Below are 16,712 nucleotides of genomic sequence, written 5' to 3' on the forward strand. Positions count from 1 at the left end.
TTTAAGGGAAGAAAATAATATAATAGAGGGTAAATAAGGAAAATCATTAAAAGATACTAAAATCAAAATAATATAAACCATTCATTTTAAGAAACAATTAGTACCGACATTTTTTTGTTCCAGTTAAGGGCCTAACATTATTCGCTCTTTATTATATTTGTATTTGTATGTATGTATATGTAGATATAGATATTACCACCTACTTTGACCGGTCTCGCAACTCATCCGTGATCTACCCGTCGAACCGTATTTCCTCGTCCCCATACTATTTGTAACGTCAATATGTATGTACGGAGTCGATATTAGTTTGTAAGTTAGCAAATTTAAAATGTTAATCGACACCTATTAGTCTTATATTTGATATATACTATACAAAAGTAAATAATGAAGGTGTATTTATGTGCAATAACCCACAAACCACACACAAAGGTAAATCGCTCTAGGTGCGACAGAAGTACTAGTAAAAATTAAACTTATAATTTTCTGGTACAAGAATAATGTTTCACCCACTCAATTACCATTTATGAGCTATCTCTACATTTTTTGACTAGGAAGTATGATACCAATCAACACCATAGCATTTTGCTATAAAATATAAATGTGTGACACAACTATCATATTAGACTTGATATCGAAGTTAGATCCATGCTAAAGTTTAATAAAACAATCGGTAAGCGAACAGTTAATATATTGGTAAAAAATAAGATAATTGACATTCTCAACTTTAAATTATATATCTATTTCTTGGATTTCCTACTGCTTTATGACACTGAAGTCACTACTTCACTGAAAACTCAATACTCTATCTATTGTGTAAACCTCTCAAGAAATGCAAACTCCAATGAGCCTGAAGAAGATGAACACAACCATATCTCTGCACTCAAGCTTGCAAAAAGGGAAGGATATGGTTGAATAATGCTAACAGTCATCGATCTGGACTAACGTTTACGCTGGCCATGTTTTCATAGTTCAGCTTCCTCATTCCTGAATCTCAATAATACTCGACATTCTTGAAAAATCATCTTGGGCGAAAGACGAGGTATCTTTCTTCACGGTGTGTCTCTGTTTGATCTTTAGTATAGCGTGGGAAACGTCTCCTATGGGGGGTCGTTTTCTCGGAGTTTTGTGCAAGCACTTGTGGGCAATTGCAGCGAGGTTCCTTACTTCTTCCACATTGCATGTCCCGACGAGTTGCTTGTCAAGAATCTCATCGACGCCGTCTGGACTCATAGCAGCCTGTCGGAGGGCGGTGAGAATCGGGTGAATGAACAGAAAGTAAAGCGATGGTTAGTTGGGCTGAATTGAAGAGTGAATAACTTACGAGATTCACGTATTCCATCAAGTTCTGGTGTGGATGGATAGCTGTGATGAGCTCGAAGAGGATAACGCCAAAGCTATAAATGTCGCTCTTCGTGGTAAATTTGTTTGTGGATATATATGCAGGATCTATGTAGCCAAATGTGCCTTTAAGACCTGAATTGCTGCCATCCTTGACTTCTTCCCTTGAAAGCCCAAAATCAGCAACCTGGTTATGCAGGCAAAAACAAGGTTTTGCAGTAAAATGAAACCAACATCATAGCAAAATAGTACTTCTCTAGTGTTGGGCGTCGGCCGAGTGGGCCCAATTCAGCTCCTGCTCGATTCGAGACGTGGCGCTGTGACTTACCATAGAGGGATGTGGTTAAATGGTTAATGTCCACCTACTTATCACCAATTGGTTTTAAGTAGGATTTGACAACCAGATAGTCAAAGAACTTTGTGATTAAACGTGCTTGACTTATAGCAGTCACGGGAAGTAAGCATAATGCAGCGCTGAGGTCCATCATCTAGTTCTCTTGGTCCCCGGTTTTTGCATTTGTAAGACACAAACAAAGGTTGTCTACTGACTGACATTTGCATTAACGTTTTTCTAGTGACTGACCTTAGCTCTCATAGCATGATCGAGCAATACATTAGCAGACTTCAAATCTCGATGTATCACTGGTGGCACTGCCTGTTCAAAGAAATAGCATTAACGAGACTATCTATCGTCTTCAGCACGGTTCAGTGAGGTTAAAGACAACGCAATCTCAGCCTACCCCATCATGAAGATACTCGATGCCATGTGAAATATCAAGAGCAATTTGCAGTCTTCCTTCCCAACTCAAAGTTCGTTCTGTGCCTGAGTGAAAGCACAAAAGGAAAGCATTGTCAATGAGTAACAACTAAAAATTGTAAATTCCAAACACAATCGTCTAAAGTTAGACAAAAAAGAGTAAAAGACAATCATTCTACTTACTATATAAAAGGTTCGCTAAACTTCCATTGCTCATGAATTCATAGATCAACATCCGTTCACCTTTATCCACACAATAGCCAACTAAATTCACCAAATTACGGTGATGGAGCCTTCCCAGTAGCGTAACCTGCAACACTCTAGTAAGCATTACAAACACTTTTTAAGGTTTCCTAGATACACATAATTGAAGCATGTGCTCCATCTCAACTAAAAGCTCAACACGCTCCCTCATGTGTGCGGTGGGTTCCAAGCAACACGTGGACCGTAGAACACATGACCTTTGGCATGGCTCTGATACCAAATTAAAGCATGATCTTCATCTCAACTAAAAGCCTAAGCTAATAGTTGGATTGCACATTAATGGCTATATGCTCAACACACATTAAGATAATACCTCTGTCTGGAACTCTCTTTCCCCTTGTTTTGAGTCGGTAGCAAGAACCTTAACAGCTACCACTCCACCAGTAGGCATTGCGGCTTTGTACACGGGACCAAAAGACCCCTGCCCTAGAACGGTTGTAAAGTTCTGTGTGGCTTTCTGAATGTCCCTGGAGAGTCACTTAACGTTAGTTTAACTTTCAAAACTGCATATATACTCCAACTTAAGCTTATTGGCCTATTAGAAAGGAGACATACTTGTAAGCATATCTAAGTATGCCAGATGCTGAAGCGAAGCGATCTTTGCTAGGGTGACTCCACCAGCTTTGCTGAGAACTTTTGGCAACATTTTCTGGTCCCTTAGCGCTTATAGACGCACTTAAGTCAATGCTCACACCAAAGCCATTTGCACGAATTGGAAGAGTGGCTAGAGACCGCTCATTTGCGCAACGACGAAGATGGGCTCGTTTTTTATACCAATAGACACAAAAGAACGCAAGCGATGCTAGAAGAATTCCAACCGCCACACCAACTGAGACGCCAATAATAACTAAATCCGCTTTATGGACCATTCTAACGCTTTTTTCCCACAAGCAGGCAATGAGCTCATCTTGCAGGGCTTCGCTAAAGTAAAAAACAAATAAACATGGATTGGGAGTTAACTCCACTATCCAAGAAGGCCAATAAACCACTCCGCCCAGGAGTCAAACTTGGAACTTTGTGATTATCGAGCCAACAATCTGACCAATTTGACAGGGGGTTGCCTTACTTTGCTTTCACTTATGAGCTGCACAATATATAAAAGCAATTTACCAAGAATTGTTAGGTCAAATTATAACTGGCACCAGTTGGATCAGAAATTCCCACTCTTTATTCTCCTCCTGGCCATCATCACAAGCTCAATTCCCAGTTACCTCAGAAAAATCTAGTAAATCATCAAACTTATTCAAACAAGAACTGTTTTTTCCAACACCCATCAACCCAGAAAAGCAAACAAAAAGAAAAACACATAAACCAGCAGAAAATAACAGATATCACCCACCATAGAGCAAACAGAAACAAAGAAAATCCAGAGAAACAATAACTAAAATTTGAACAGAAACACAAAAGATGATCAAGAATCGAGATAAACCCAACACACTAACATACCAAATCAGCTGACAGAGCAGAGAGCCATAAGATCACTGAGCAAGAAACGTTAAAGAAGGCACGCGGGTTTCCTTAAACGATGATCCAGAACCAGAAACTCTCGAACTCGTACTAAATCTGGCAAATGATGAAGAACATTATCCCGCTTTTTCTGGCTTCTGCTTTGGCGATGACAGATGGTGTTGGGTGAAGGACTGGGGGGTTGGGCATTGGACAGGGACACAGCGGCGATAATTACTAGCCGGTTTGGATACATAAGCCACTCCGCCTGCCTCTTCTGCATTTGGTCTGTTTTGACATTTCTAATGTAGGAGTTGATAGTTTATACTCAAACTAATCATAACAGGAGTCGTATCTTATAAATTTGAAACTTTCCGTTTACATTAATGCAAGTTGGTTATGATTTGTGAATTCTTTAACATTTAATAATGTATTTGACTTTGGCGGTGATGGGATATAATACGTGATTGGTCCAATTGACGGTCAATAACGTCTGATATATACTTAATCAATAATCAATAAGGTATGTGTTTTAACTTCTTCTACTGTACTATCAATCCGTAGGCTCGAATTTACAACCTTCCAAATGGAAGTCCAATCCGGATACCATTAGACCACATAGTCCTTGTTGCTAAATGCAATATAAATATTGAATTTTTTAAATCTCGAACTAAAGATAAGATTGCACAATAGAGCAGGCTTTAGTAAGATATATTGAGAATATAAATAGTAATCCCAAGTCATATTATATAACAACTTCTTGTTATTTTCTTTTCACCTGTATTAACTCTTTGTGACGCTAATTTTATAATTCATTTGGTACTTCTTTTAGACAAATTATAATGTGCATTTAAAAGTCTATTTTGTAATATGGACATTGATATTGATTCATTTGTAGTACTATGAGTTTATATTGAACCCACATACACTAAAAATGATTTTGTAATATATTAAAAAACAATGAATTTACTAAAAATGAACATGTAATATTTTCAAAATAAGTATACTATACGAACGTGTAATATAATATACTAAAAATTTGCATAATAGGTATATGTTTTAAAATGGACCCCTTCCAGTATATAATGATTGCTTCTTTTATACCTTAGATTAACAATATTCGTTATTTGTTTATTTCTTTTATACATTAAATTAACAAAATTCGTAACTTATTTTTTCACGAATACAAACAAAAAAAAAAAAGACATTTTAATAATTATATATAATTGTTCTAATCAATTAAAAGAGAATATAAATAATACTCCAAAATTGTCAAAAATGTAACAATTCAAAGACCACAAATGTGATTGTCTTAAAGAATAGTATACAAATTACAATATGTGTTTTGTAATTTCTAATTAAGACAATTGAGGGAGGAAAAAAAAAAAGAATGGCATCATTGACTTGACTCAATCCATTGTTTGATTTCGGACAGACTAAGGCGAAACAGTTGGCAACTAGATTTTGTCGTTATTCTGTTCCGGACACAAAATCAAATCAAACGCTCCATAGACCAGATACGAGAAAGTTAAGAAATTCCAAGAAGAAAAATCCAAATTCAACCGCCGTCAGCGGCGGTGACCGGAACAGTAAAAGCGGAGATAGCGGCGAGCGGTGGCGCACCGGCGAGTGAAAAACGTGTAATGAATGGCGCAAAGTGTAGCCACAAAAACAAAATCGCTAGAAGCGGACACCGCCCACTAGGCTACTGGTCCACTACCTCTGCTTCGCTGCTCGTTCTCGTCGTCTTCTTCGTTTCTTTGGCCGTTTCACTACATTCTCTGCATGCACTCATTCAATGAGCTTTGTTTTCTTTCCAGAAAAAAAGAAAATCCTTATTAGTTTCTTTCACTATGAATGCTGGGCTGTCACGAGTCCAGGGAGACTGAGAGGCGAAGGGAGCAAAATGGTGTCGAAGAAGATGAAGTTGGTTGCTTTAGTAGGGCTGTTTGTCTCTGCTTTCTCTCTGCTCACCCATATTCGTCTAGCTAGACGTACTTATCTGGGTGCCATTTCAGACTACCGGCACTCTTCCCTCACCGTCTTCTCTTCCCGCCGGCGAATTTTTGACAATGCAGACCTTCTCAAGGCGGTACTTTTCTTCCAACCCCATAAACATCTTTTCTTTAGTCTTTCTAGTGCTTTGCTCACTGTTTCATATAGACAGTATTTGGGAGAAGAAATCAATGATCAAATCTTGGTAGCGGCAATATGGAGATTATAGTTGGCAGATCCCTTGTGCACTGGCATTTGGCCATGTTTGCTGAGCCCGTAACTATTTACATAATCTCAAATGCTTTGTCGCGCCAGGGTGTGGGACCAGTCGGCATTTGGTCATGTCTGCTGAGCCAGTGACTATTTACATTATCTCAAATGTTTTGTCGGGTCAGGGTGTGGGGCAGTTGTGGTTAGGGAGAAGATTGTAGAGATAAATCATGATCACTTAGGTAGGATGACCAGCCGGTGCCCAAACCCCTACCACTGGCCCCACACTCCAACAAGATTGTGGAGTGATAAATTACGGTAAATGAGCAATCTATTAGTCGGGAGGATCGGTGCCAGTGCCCACAAAGAGAGGTCGCTGCCGAGACTCGATCATACATCTTTACCCATAATCTGTCGTTTAGAAACCAACTGAGCTACTTGTGTGGACTTGGGAACATTTCTCTTCACATTATCATTTGCTGCATTGTACTATTATAGATTAGATTAGATTAAGTTTACTGTTTCACTGTCTGATGGTTGATTTCTTGATTTTCTGGTGTAGAATCCTACTTACAGAAGACTGTGGGGTACAGTAAGGCCTCTTGAATCATTATACCCTGATGCCAATCCAGGACAGAATTATGCAGGTCATGCCATTACCATTTTGTAATAATAATGTTCCAAAGAAAACTAGATTGAATCTGAACATTAAGGTTTCTATCCTATCTGACAAATGGGCTTTGCAATGTTTTCAAGTGAAATCTTAGACTATTGTGAACTTCTCTTATGTTTTTCATTACTCTTCTTATAATGTTTCAATGTTGGCCTCTGTAACAGCTCCTGAACCACAATCAACTGGGTTCATCTTTGTAAGGATAAAGGGGGGTTTCCATGAGATAAGGAACTCGGTGAGAATATTCAATATTGTGTGTGGATTACGGTCTTCTCTCAATTATATATTTTCTTGCTAAAGAGTTCCATATTTACAGATTTCTGATGTTGTTGCAATCTCGCGGCTTCTCAATGCTACACTCGTCATTCCCGAGATCCTATCAACCACAAGCAGTAAAGGAATCAGGTATGATTATAATATGTTAGTGAATGTATAATTTAGATCATTTTTCAGTATTGTAACTCATTCATTAACTGTATTTTGCAGCTCACAGTTCAAGAGTTTCGCCTACCTCTATAACGAGGATCGTTTCATGGAGGCTTTGGCAAAAGATATAACCATCGTGAAGGCCCTTCCACCGAGCCTCAGAGATGCAAGGATAAAGAAAGAGATTCCTTCGTTCAGAGTGCCCTTCTCGGCATCTCCTTACTATTACCTGCACCGTGTTCTCCCAGTGTTGACTCAACGTTCAGTAGTCGAGCTTGTTGTTTATGATGGCGGATGCTTGCAGGTAAACTGGAAAAACGAGATTTCCGTCTTATTATTGCATAACCAGCAGTTACCAAATAGCATAAACTTTTGCATATTGACTTTGATGTAACTGGATATAACCTAGACCGAACTGCCTCCCGATCTGCTCGAGTATCAAAAACTGAGATGCAGGGTTGCTTTTCACGCACTAAAGTTCCGAGAAGAGGTCCAAGAACTTGCAAATAAAATTGTGAAAAGGTAATATTATATCCCAACTATTTGTTTTTCGAGATTGAGTGAGACAGTAGTGGATGCTGGGGCCCACAAAAAATTGGTGAAAAGACCACAACTGTTGAGGTTGCTCTTATATTAACTCTGCATACTTTGGTATACTTGCAGGTTAAGAGCTTTGGGACAGCCCTATATAGCGTATGATCCCAGTATGACTCGAGATGCTTTGGCGTATTATAGCTGTGCAGAACTTTTCCAGGTATTCTTGCAAATGGCAACCTACCCGCGTTTGATTATTGTTAAGAGTCCACATTAATAAAATAAGAGAAGATATATGGGTTTATAAGGCCATGAGTTATACTAGCTAATTGGTTGGATTCAATCTTTTAGTGTGTTATTAAATTACTAAGGTAAAGAATCTAATGTGGCTAGAGCATGTACCAGGATATACATACGGAGCTCATCCGGCACAAGCGATTGTGGATGATCAAACGAAGCCTTGCGAGGGGAAACTTTTCAGTAAATTCTTTTAAACAACGTCTAAAAGGCTTGTGCCCGCTTATGCCTGAAGAGGTAGAAAAGCTTCTTCCCGTTATCATGCCTCGTTTAAAGCAGTAGAGTTGCGTGCGAATTCTTAGTCTTAGTCTAACCAAGTTGCACAGAGCCATCAATGTATTGAAATCTTGTACAGATACTAAGTATTAATTACTCAGAATGGCTACCAAATAGCAAATGCATCTTTTGAGCAGGTGGGAATTCTTCTTCGGGCATATGGTTACACATCAGACACAACGATTTATATATCGGGTGGAGAGATCTTTGGTGGACAGAAGAAGTTGATTCCTCTTCATGCAATGTTCGAGAATGTTGTTGACAAGACATCCTTAAGCACTCCATGGGAATGGAGTGAAATATATGGCCGTGAGACCAGCCTTATTGACAAATATTCGCCTCCACCTTCGGTTGGTAAATATACAAAGTTCCATGCTTGGGAAAACTCTGGCCCGCGTCCTCGACCTCTTCCACCTCCCCCCAGGGAACCTAAACTTTATAACGTTGAGGGTTGGTGGGGTTGGGTAGCTGAGAGTGATAAAGAGCCAGAGAGTAGCGTTGAAGAATTGAGGACTAATGCTCATAGGTTACTTTGGGAAGCAATCGACTACGTAATCTGCCTTGAAGCAGATGCATTCATTGCTGGATTTGATCGCGATGGGAAAGGACACCCGAATCTTGCTAGCTTGGTAATGGGGCATAGGCTTTATCAGTTTCCTGCGTCTAGAACATACAGGCCAGACAGGTAACTTTTCGGTTCTCTTTTTATATTCTATGTTTGCAAGCTCTTACATTGGAATTTGTTTTAGGCTTTCTTTGTTGTCTTTGCATTGCATCGTTGTATATAGATCATGGAAAACGCGTTTTTGTGTCATCCATTCTTGATTTTCACAGACTGAAATGCCATTATTCTTTGTGCCCGTGAGTGCCAATTTCTTGTTCTACATGTGGGTGCAGAAAGGCAATTGTGGAGCATTTTGATGCGATTAAGGATCATTTATATCAGGTCAACCATACTTGGATATCATCCATAAGAAAGAGCTTGAGAAAAAGTTTGGTCGATGGATTGATGAAAGAATCCAACAGAACCAAACCCAAATCTCTTCTCGCCTTTCCCATTCAAGAGTGTTCTTGTGTCGGGCATGAATCCAGTACCGAGAGGTCATTCCAAACCCCGAGTCTTTCGCCCCGTTCTCACCTTTATGCTTCTCTCGGAGTTCTGCAGCGCTGTCCTGGATGGATGGATGCCAACGCCATTTCTCAGTCAAAGGATGAAAGTGAAGACGACGACCCTCGTGAAGATGACTCCGTGTCTTCTGGATTGTTGTTTCAGCACAGCAACGATGGTCGCGAAGGTGATAGTGGAGATATCATAAGCAACAAAGAAGAAGGTCTAATGGAGGATGAAGACGAAGTCGAGGGGGGAGAAAAATGAGCAGAGGAAACATACGTGTGGAGGCCGGAGATAGCATGCTATCTCAACTGCCCCGAATACTTTCGAGCAAGGTCTAGCTTCTGTGGTTCATGTTCAGTTGAGTTACCATGATTTACATCCTCCCAGATGCTCTGTCGTGCCGGGGTGTGGGGGGCCTTAGGGTTGGGGTTCAACCTTTTGGAAAGAAATTTATGATTTTAAGTGACTTCTTGATGGAGTTGATGTGCTAACTAGCTTCCTCCATGTACTTTCTCAATGCAGATGAGAATCTCGTTAACGAGGAGATGCCTCTAGGCTCTAGCTGATCCAAATCGGTTTCAATCGTTTGGACCATTCGAAAAACTTGAAGATCCAACCAAAAGAACACAGACAGGCGGGTAAAATTCTTCATTTTTTTCATTTTACATCTAGGATTTTCACGGAACAAGTGAGATCTTTATATGCATCACTATTAGATTAATGCTTTGTTTAGTCTCGACTCTAAAGATAACACCATGAAGGACAAATTTGTTCACACGTGAACGACTTGAACTAGCTAGTCCGAATGCATATAGGCAATAACCCGATATCTAGTATAGTAATGTATAATACTAACATACAACACTTACAAGCTAGTTGGTTTGTACGGGTTGGGGGACTTCACTTCCAGGGGAAAATTGTGAGGTCCAGACCGACCTAAACTGATGCCAACCTGGTTGACCCGATCTTCTCTTCACACTCTAATTTAAACTAAGCTAGCTATTAGTAGTACTGTTTTAAGAACCTGATTAATCTGACGGCTCGTGGTTGTTAATTGGTGGTTTTCGACGAGGCCTGCCATGGCCACCATAGTCCCTGCGCATGAGCTGATAAACCTCATACGTTGCCTGAAGAAATGCTCGCGATTCAGCTCTACTGGAAACCGATTTGCCTGGCCCGAGTTTCTGCTGGAAACCATTGCAGCCATTTCTTCCTCCTAGCCCTTTTCTCCCATAGCCAAATCCCTGAAACAAATCCCCATCAGCAGCATTTCATTAAGTTCAACATTAAAAAAAAAACATTTGAGGAAACATACATCACAGTTAACCAATTCCTGTTCTCCCCGGTTTTCCTTCCCCCCGGGGGCATGAGCATTAGCAGAACAAAGGCGCTCAAGAGCTAGCAAACTAATGACGAACACTAGTATTAGCCCCGCCACCCTGAACCTCGTGGACGCCATTCTCGAGTGAAGATTTTCTTGCTTACAAGTACAGTGAACACTGATTCTTCTCATTAAAGCAAAAATGAATTGAAGCAAGTAAAACTGTGGGGGGTTTATAGAGCCAGGCAGGGTCAATGCCTGGGCTCCGACATCTGGCTTATTCTAATGTTGCTCCCAACTGCATGCAGAGCTCGGAAAACTAAATCAGTTAAAATATTCAAAAACCCTGCAAAAACAAACTTGTTGGACTTGATTCTTTGTTTACCGTACACTGTATAATAATAAAGATATAAAAGTTACTCACTTTTAACTGTTGTAGAGAATACATATTTACCCAACTTGAAGAACAGTTGTACAAAAATGTCTTGTCTCTGTTGTCAGTTTTAAAGACAATTATAATGAGCTGTATTGTGTACATCCACACACACAAAGAATGTGTCATGTGTGTTTATATATATACATCAAAATGAAAATGATTACATATTTACATCCCAATCTCGAAAGTTTTACCTACCCTGGAACTCTATAAAGAAATAAATCACTAGACGTGCTTTAATTTCTTGATCTTAATGACGAGAAAAACCTGCAATCACTATTCAAGAGTGTGCATTGGATAAACTATCTTATGATCCTAGACGGCAAATGACCTTAAGGAGGTAAACTAGCCTAGATAGCTCATAGCTTACCGGCTCAAACCAATAAAGTTAATAGGCCCTCCTGAGAGTTAAGCACTACTGGAAATTATGGAATTTCCGACCACCTGAAAGTGATCTTAAATCAAGTTAATACCAAAAAGTGGTCGGAAGTAGCAACAAAGGTTTTTCCGGATACCAAAAGTGGTCGGAACAAGGCTTTCGACTTGATTTAAGATCACTTTCAGGTGGTCGAAAATTTCATAATTTTTAGTAGTGAAACTTGTAATCTTATAATTACCAAATCAACAATCTGACTAACTCGGTTAAGATTGTCACTTACAATCGACAGTTTCTTGACCTTGCATCATATGATTGTTAGCGAAACAGAGTTATCGTGAAATGTGCTTTTACAATCTACAAGTATTGATGAATCAGTTGAGCTGTATATCTAAAATCGCGCACAGAATTCGAGATTTGGTCCCTCCTTTCTCAGTGGTCACGCCTGCATGAAAACAGAGCCGATCTGGTGTCTCCAAGTACCAATGTTTTGTCTCTCAATATAATGATAATTATTACAGAGAAACATTTTAGTTTACCATAAACTAAGTAATGGGCTGGGTGGAAGAATCTTGAAGTGTTGTCTTAGGAAATAAAGCACCAACCGACCTTAACGTTGTCATCTCCTCACAGACAAATTATAGTCATATCTATTCTTTGTTCACTTTGGGTAAGATTAATAATGTCTGCTCGACCCAACTTTCTACAAAAGGAATATCTAACCATTAACCAGTAAACCGACCATGGGTTCTGTATATATACATCTATATATACATATGAGAATGAGATTCTACCTTTCTGCAGATAAAGTTAAAAGACGCTGCACCATCAATCAAGAACAACACCAACCTGCAGAAAGAGATGAAGACTCATCTGCATTTTGATGATTGTGTTCACATGCATGCCACGATAATGATGATTACTTTTTAAAGCATGGTTAGTCAGATGGATTCTGAGGTAATCAAGAAAGCATCCTTGCATATATACCAAGAAAAGATTCTGTCTTGATAACGTTGTACAATGCTCCTATTATTTTTGAGTGACAAGAAAAATAGAGTGTGCAAATAAATATTGTTTTATAACTTTAGTCTAAGTAATTACAAGAAGGAGTTAGTAACCAAAATGGTCCCTCGATTATGCCGTAATTACCAATTTGATCATCGATTATCATTCTTACTCAATTAAGTCCTCAACTATATAATTTTTATCCAATTTAGTCCTTTGTTAATTTGACTATTTGTTGACTGTCAAAAGTAGGGATAAAGTTGTAATTTTACAAGTTTTCTCCTTCCTCCTCATTTAGCAGCGCCAAACCATGCAGGAATAAGCTCCGGTCAGCTTCCAAACTTGTTAGTGTCGAAGCGCCAAACCATGCAGCAATAAGCTCCGATCGGCTTCCAAACTTGTTAGTGTCGAAGCAGTGGTTGTGCATCGAAGAGCCCAAGGATTTGATTTTCAACGATTTTTTAACGATCGAAAGCTGATCGGAGCGTATTGCTGCATGGTTTGACGCTGCTAAATGGAGAGGAAGGAGAACGCTTGTAAAATTACAATTTTATCTCCATTTTTGACAATCAACAAACAGTCAAATTAACACAGATTGGATAAGAGTTCCATAGTTGAGGACTTAATTGAGTAAGAATTGCATAGTTGGGGACTTAATTGGGTAAGAACTAAGAATGGTAGTCGATGACTAAATTAGTAATTACGGCATAGTCGAGGGACCATTTTAATTATTAACTCTTATAAGAAGATAAACTAGTGAGGTTATTCATAGTAGTGAGGTTATTCATAGTTGATCGGCTCAAATTAACAAGGTTAACAAATTTTAGCAGTGCAAAAATGGTATATTTACTGACAAACCTCCCCATTCAAAGAAACATTTCTTCAAACAGCTACTGTGCATCAGTTTCCTTGAAACTACTATACATAGAAGAAGTGAAGAATCAAAGTTTTCGCGTCTGAGGTTACAAAGATTTCATAGAAAAGGGTGTTGCCTACTTGCCTTAATGATGGTTGTCAATCTCAGTCGGATTTAACACGAGGAAATGTCGGAAACCAAACCTTAACTCTTCTGTGTGTCTGTTCTGCGACTAGCATTTGCGTGTTTCCTTTCTATCGTTGTTCGATGAAATATAGTGTGCTTGTGTACTACCTTTAGCATACATCCTAGTTGTTTAGCTCAAGAAAATCTTGTTGCAACAACTACCATAGCTGGCCAAGTTCAAACTTTTTTTTTTTAAATAAAAAAGTATTAGTTAAATCAATTTCGGATAATCAACATAATTTTAAAAGTTTCACAATCAGAGGATAAACCCCTTGCTAACCACAAAGGACACCTGGACTTGACTGAGAATGTGTTGACAATAATTAAATTGACTATACTTCCACTGCACTCTTTTTGGAGCTATAATTTTAAAGTTTTATATTTAGAAAAATTAAATTTTTGATCCTTTAATTATAATCTATCCACAACGCGTCTTCTTTCAAACTGTTTCACTGTCGATCGGTGACGAATGAATTGAAGAAAAGAATCGGCTTGATGTTAATATTCATACAATGTGAATAAGATATCGTTAGTATTTTTTATATTAATAAAAAATTTATATTTTAATTTTGAAATATAAATACTTTAAAATTTATAAACTCTTTGAAATTTTACCCTGTCCTAACAAAAAAGTCTATGTGTATAGAGTCATATAGTGTATGATTGTTATTAAAATTAAAAATAAAATAAAAGATGAAACCAGAGTAAACCGACGGGACTTAATTACGGCTTTATTTTGCGGTGAATATAGTAGCTGGCCTGGGATGGACGGTGATTAAATTATTTCTAATTTACTATGGCCCTAACATATGATCGGCGAAGAATGACAAACCTTATCCGGTTGGGTTAAAAATTATTACTCCGTACTTTATATTAATTATTATATATTTAGGATTATGTAGAGCTAAATGTCAATATTTTTAGTTTGTACCTCCATGCGTGTTTAAAGTTTAAGTTTAGACACTGACTCTGTTACAATGTAATATTGTAATTTATTATATTTTTTTAATCTATTAAAGGTAACAAAGAGTCAATGTTTAAATTCACAACCTCTCATATGAAAGTGTAACTTGGTGTCATTAGACCAAAAGGCCTTGACAAAGTTTAGCTTTCATTCAATTAAGGAATAGAAAATCCTACTTTTTTTTTTTTCATATAAAGTTATCTTTGTTAGTTTTGTGTCTACCAAAGTAGTCAGCCGGCGAGCCAACCACATGAAAAAGTAATAGTAAGAGGGTTCTCTCAACTCTCATGTAATTAAAATTGTTTAACCCCTTTTTATCGAGCCTTCTCAGGCCTTTTATACATGTATACAAGAATGATTAAGCCGCTCACCCTGTCATCAATGCTATACATGAAGCTATAAACGCCTTAATCATGAGAGTTCATGTCCATTTTCCGTCCCCTCCGCGTCGGATTGCCTTCCATAACAGTAGCCCTCATTATTGACATTAACTTATCACTGATTACCCTCATGACTCCGCTCTCGCCGAGTGCTCGGATTACTCTTCTCACTGTCCCCCTCCGCGCGGCTCCGCTCCTTTACGCAATCAATCTATCTTGACTCTGTGCCGACCAGTTAACTCAATCAATCATCTGATCTAGGACGTGCTGGCTCCTTCCACCTCCCCGCTTACCTGTTGCCAACTGTCTCTCTTAGTTAACTGGTTTCCTTTATTACAACTCCCTTTCTCGACCATTTAGCAAGCTTCACGAAGACCGATTAGTGCACCCGTTATTCCAATTATCTGATTGACTCTACTATCTATGTTGCTTGCTCTAATCATCTAACTAACTTGATCATTCGACTCCGTCTGGTAGATTGGTTAATCATCTCATCCATCAAATTATTATTGTCTCCTCTATCTAATCGAGGCATGATGTTGCTAATCCAACTCCTTTAGTTATCTTGTTTTTTTTTTTTTTTTGTTTATCCCTTCGACCGCTTATGCCGCTTTATTTTGCCTTTAGCCAACTTGGTTGTTTGCCCTTTACTATACTCTGTCCAATTTCATCACCCGTCTTCTTCGTTGTTCTGCCTCCCAACCTCAGTCTTTCGAGCCCATGTTCGTATCCCACCAATCTTTTTGTGTATAGTTGTCAATCAATATAGTTCTGGGTAGTTTTATAAGGAAATAAATTTGGAAAGAAGAGTACATTTAAAAAAAAAAAATTGTAATGATGAAAAAATATTGTTATAATAAATATAAATAAAAGAAAAACGACAAATAGACAATAACATATAAGTAGATAAAGTCATATTCAGTTACTAAAATTATAAAGTTTTTTGTTAGGATTGTAAATTCCCCATAACAATTTTTTTTTTTGGTTTTTGTTTTTAGATGCATGTAGTCAAATGACTATTGCCAAGATACATTACTAAGGCTATTTTCGTCTTTGTAATCCTTTTTCACTTTCAAAATGTCATATCATTAAATTTGTAATTATTTATTATTTACTATTAATCCATGCAATTCTTTCTCATCTTTCAACAAATGATCAAACTATCACTTATCATATAAAAGATTTTTTATTTTCTTAATAATATAATTCTAATAATAATAAAATATACTCCATATATAAAAGGCCAAAAAGTGATATTGCAAGCTGGTGCAATTTTGACTTGTCAGACCATATATAAAAGGCCAAAAAGTGGTCTTGCAAGCTGATGCAATTTTGACTTGTCAGAATTGCAAGAGCTGGCATTTTTTTATTAATAATAAAAAAACTTCCATGTTGGATTGCAATGCACATACTTACAATCGTGTGGATGGCATAAGCTAGTACAAATTAATAGAGATATTATAAATGAGACAATATAACATAATGATATCATATCAGAAGGCTAATATATACTATCTATGTTAGATTCAAGTTGATTAGGTTATAATAACATTTTGCAAGTGTAATGGTGTAACACTATTTGGTTTGAAGTTATACTCTATTAGTTAGATTTGTACAATAATATATTCAGAAAGGCTATAGTGATTGATGGGGGTTATAAGACAATTCAAGTGATTCAATAAATTCTCAATTGATTAACTATAATAAGGTTATGGATTGATAAGGTGGAGTGATAAAATTCTGAATTGGTTAACTAAAATTTAAATTTTTTGAAGGTAACTAAAATTTAAATTTGAAAACGAACAAGTTAAATTTTTAAATAAATAGGGAGTAATTTTGTATTCATTTCGGGTCGATC

The 16,712-nt window shown here is 37.8% G+C and overlaps 3 protein-coding genes across 5 annotated transcripts; 1 reads left to right on the forward strand and 2 right to left on the reverse strand.

Moving 5' to 3' along the window:
* Window positions 1-444: 444 nt before the first annotated feature.
* On the reverse strand, window positions 445-4,137 carry LOC109180342 (calcium/calmodulin-regulated receptor-like kinase 2). Of its 2 annotated transcripts, none has more exons than XM_019329866.1 (8): window positions 3,806-4,137; window positions 2,915-3,280; window positions 2,673-2,826; window positions 2,279-2,405; window positions 2,079-2,161; window positions 1,922-1,993; window positions 1,322-1,525; window positions 445-1,236 (listed from the first exon to the last, which is right to left on the reverse strand). In XM_019329866.1, exons 2-8 carry the CDS (start codon window positions 3,226-3,228, stop codon window positions 979-981), a joined length of 1,212 nt encoding a protein of 403 aa, XP_019185411.1. In that variant the 5' UTR covers window positions 3,229-3,280; window positions 3,806-4,137; the 3' UTR covers window positions 445-978. The 2 variants fall into 2 exon arrangements, with proteins under 2 accessions (XP_019185411.1, XP_019185409.1); XM_019329864.1 differs by having other exon boundaries at window positions 2,915-3,443.
* A 1,079-nt stretch (window positions 4,138-5,216) lies between these two features.
* On the forward strand, window positions 5,217-10,105 carry LOC109180341. Of its 2 annotated transcripts, none has more exons than XM_019329863.1 (11): window positions 5,217-5,897; window positions 6,573-6,657; window positions 6,848-6,918; window positions 7,000-7,088; window positions 7,170-7,413; window positions 7,519-7,631; window positions 7,773-7,863; window positions 8,049-8,177; window positions 8,354-8,901; window positions 9,114-9,687; window positions 9,853-10,105. In XM_019329863.1, the coding sequence occupies exons 1-10, from the start codon at window positions 5,604-5,606 to the stop codon at window positions 9,589-9,591; spliced, it is 2,142 nt and encodes a 713-aa protein (XP_019185408.1). In that variant the 5' UTR covers window positions 5,217-5,603; the 3' UTR covers window positions 9,592-9,687; window positions 9,853-10,105. The 2 variants fall into 2 exon arrangements, with proteins under 2 accessions (XP_019185408.1, XP_019185407.1); XM_019329862.1 differs by having other exon boundaries at window positions 9,114-9,662.
* Window positions 10,106-10,358: 253 nt separating this feature from the next.
* LOC109180234 lies at window positions 10,359-11,352 on the reverse strand. The gene is made up of 2 exons (XM_019329721.1): window positions 10,646-11,352; window positions 10,359-10,574 (listed from the first exon to the last, which is right to left on the reverse strand). Exons 1-2 carry the CDS (start codon window positions 10,841-10,843, stop codon window positions 10,359-10,361), a joined length of 414 nt encoding a protein of 137 aa, XP_019185266.1. The 5' UTR covers window positions 10,844-11,352.
* Between the last annotated feature and the right edge of the window lie 5,360 nt (window positions 11,353-16,712).

This window comes from Ipomoea nil, unplaced genomic scaffold (genome assembly GCF_001879475.1).
Source record: "Ipomoea nil cultivar Tokyo-kokei standard unplaced genomic scaffold, Asagao_1.1 scaffold1026, whole genome shotgun sequence".
Lineage (NCBI taxonomy): Eukaryota > Viridiplantae > Streptophyta > Magnoliopsida > Solanales > Convolvulaceae > Ipomoea > Ipomoea nil.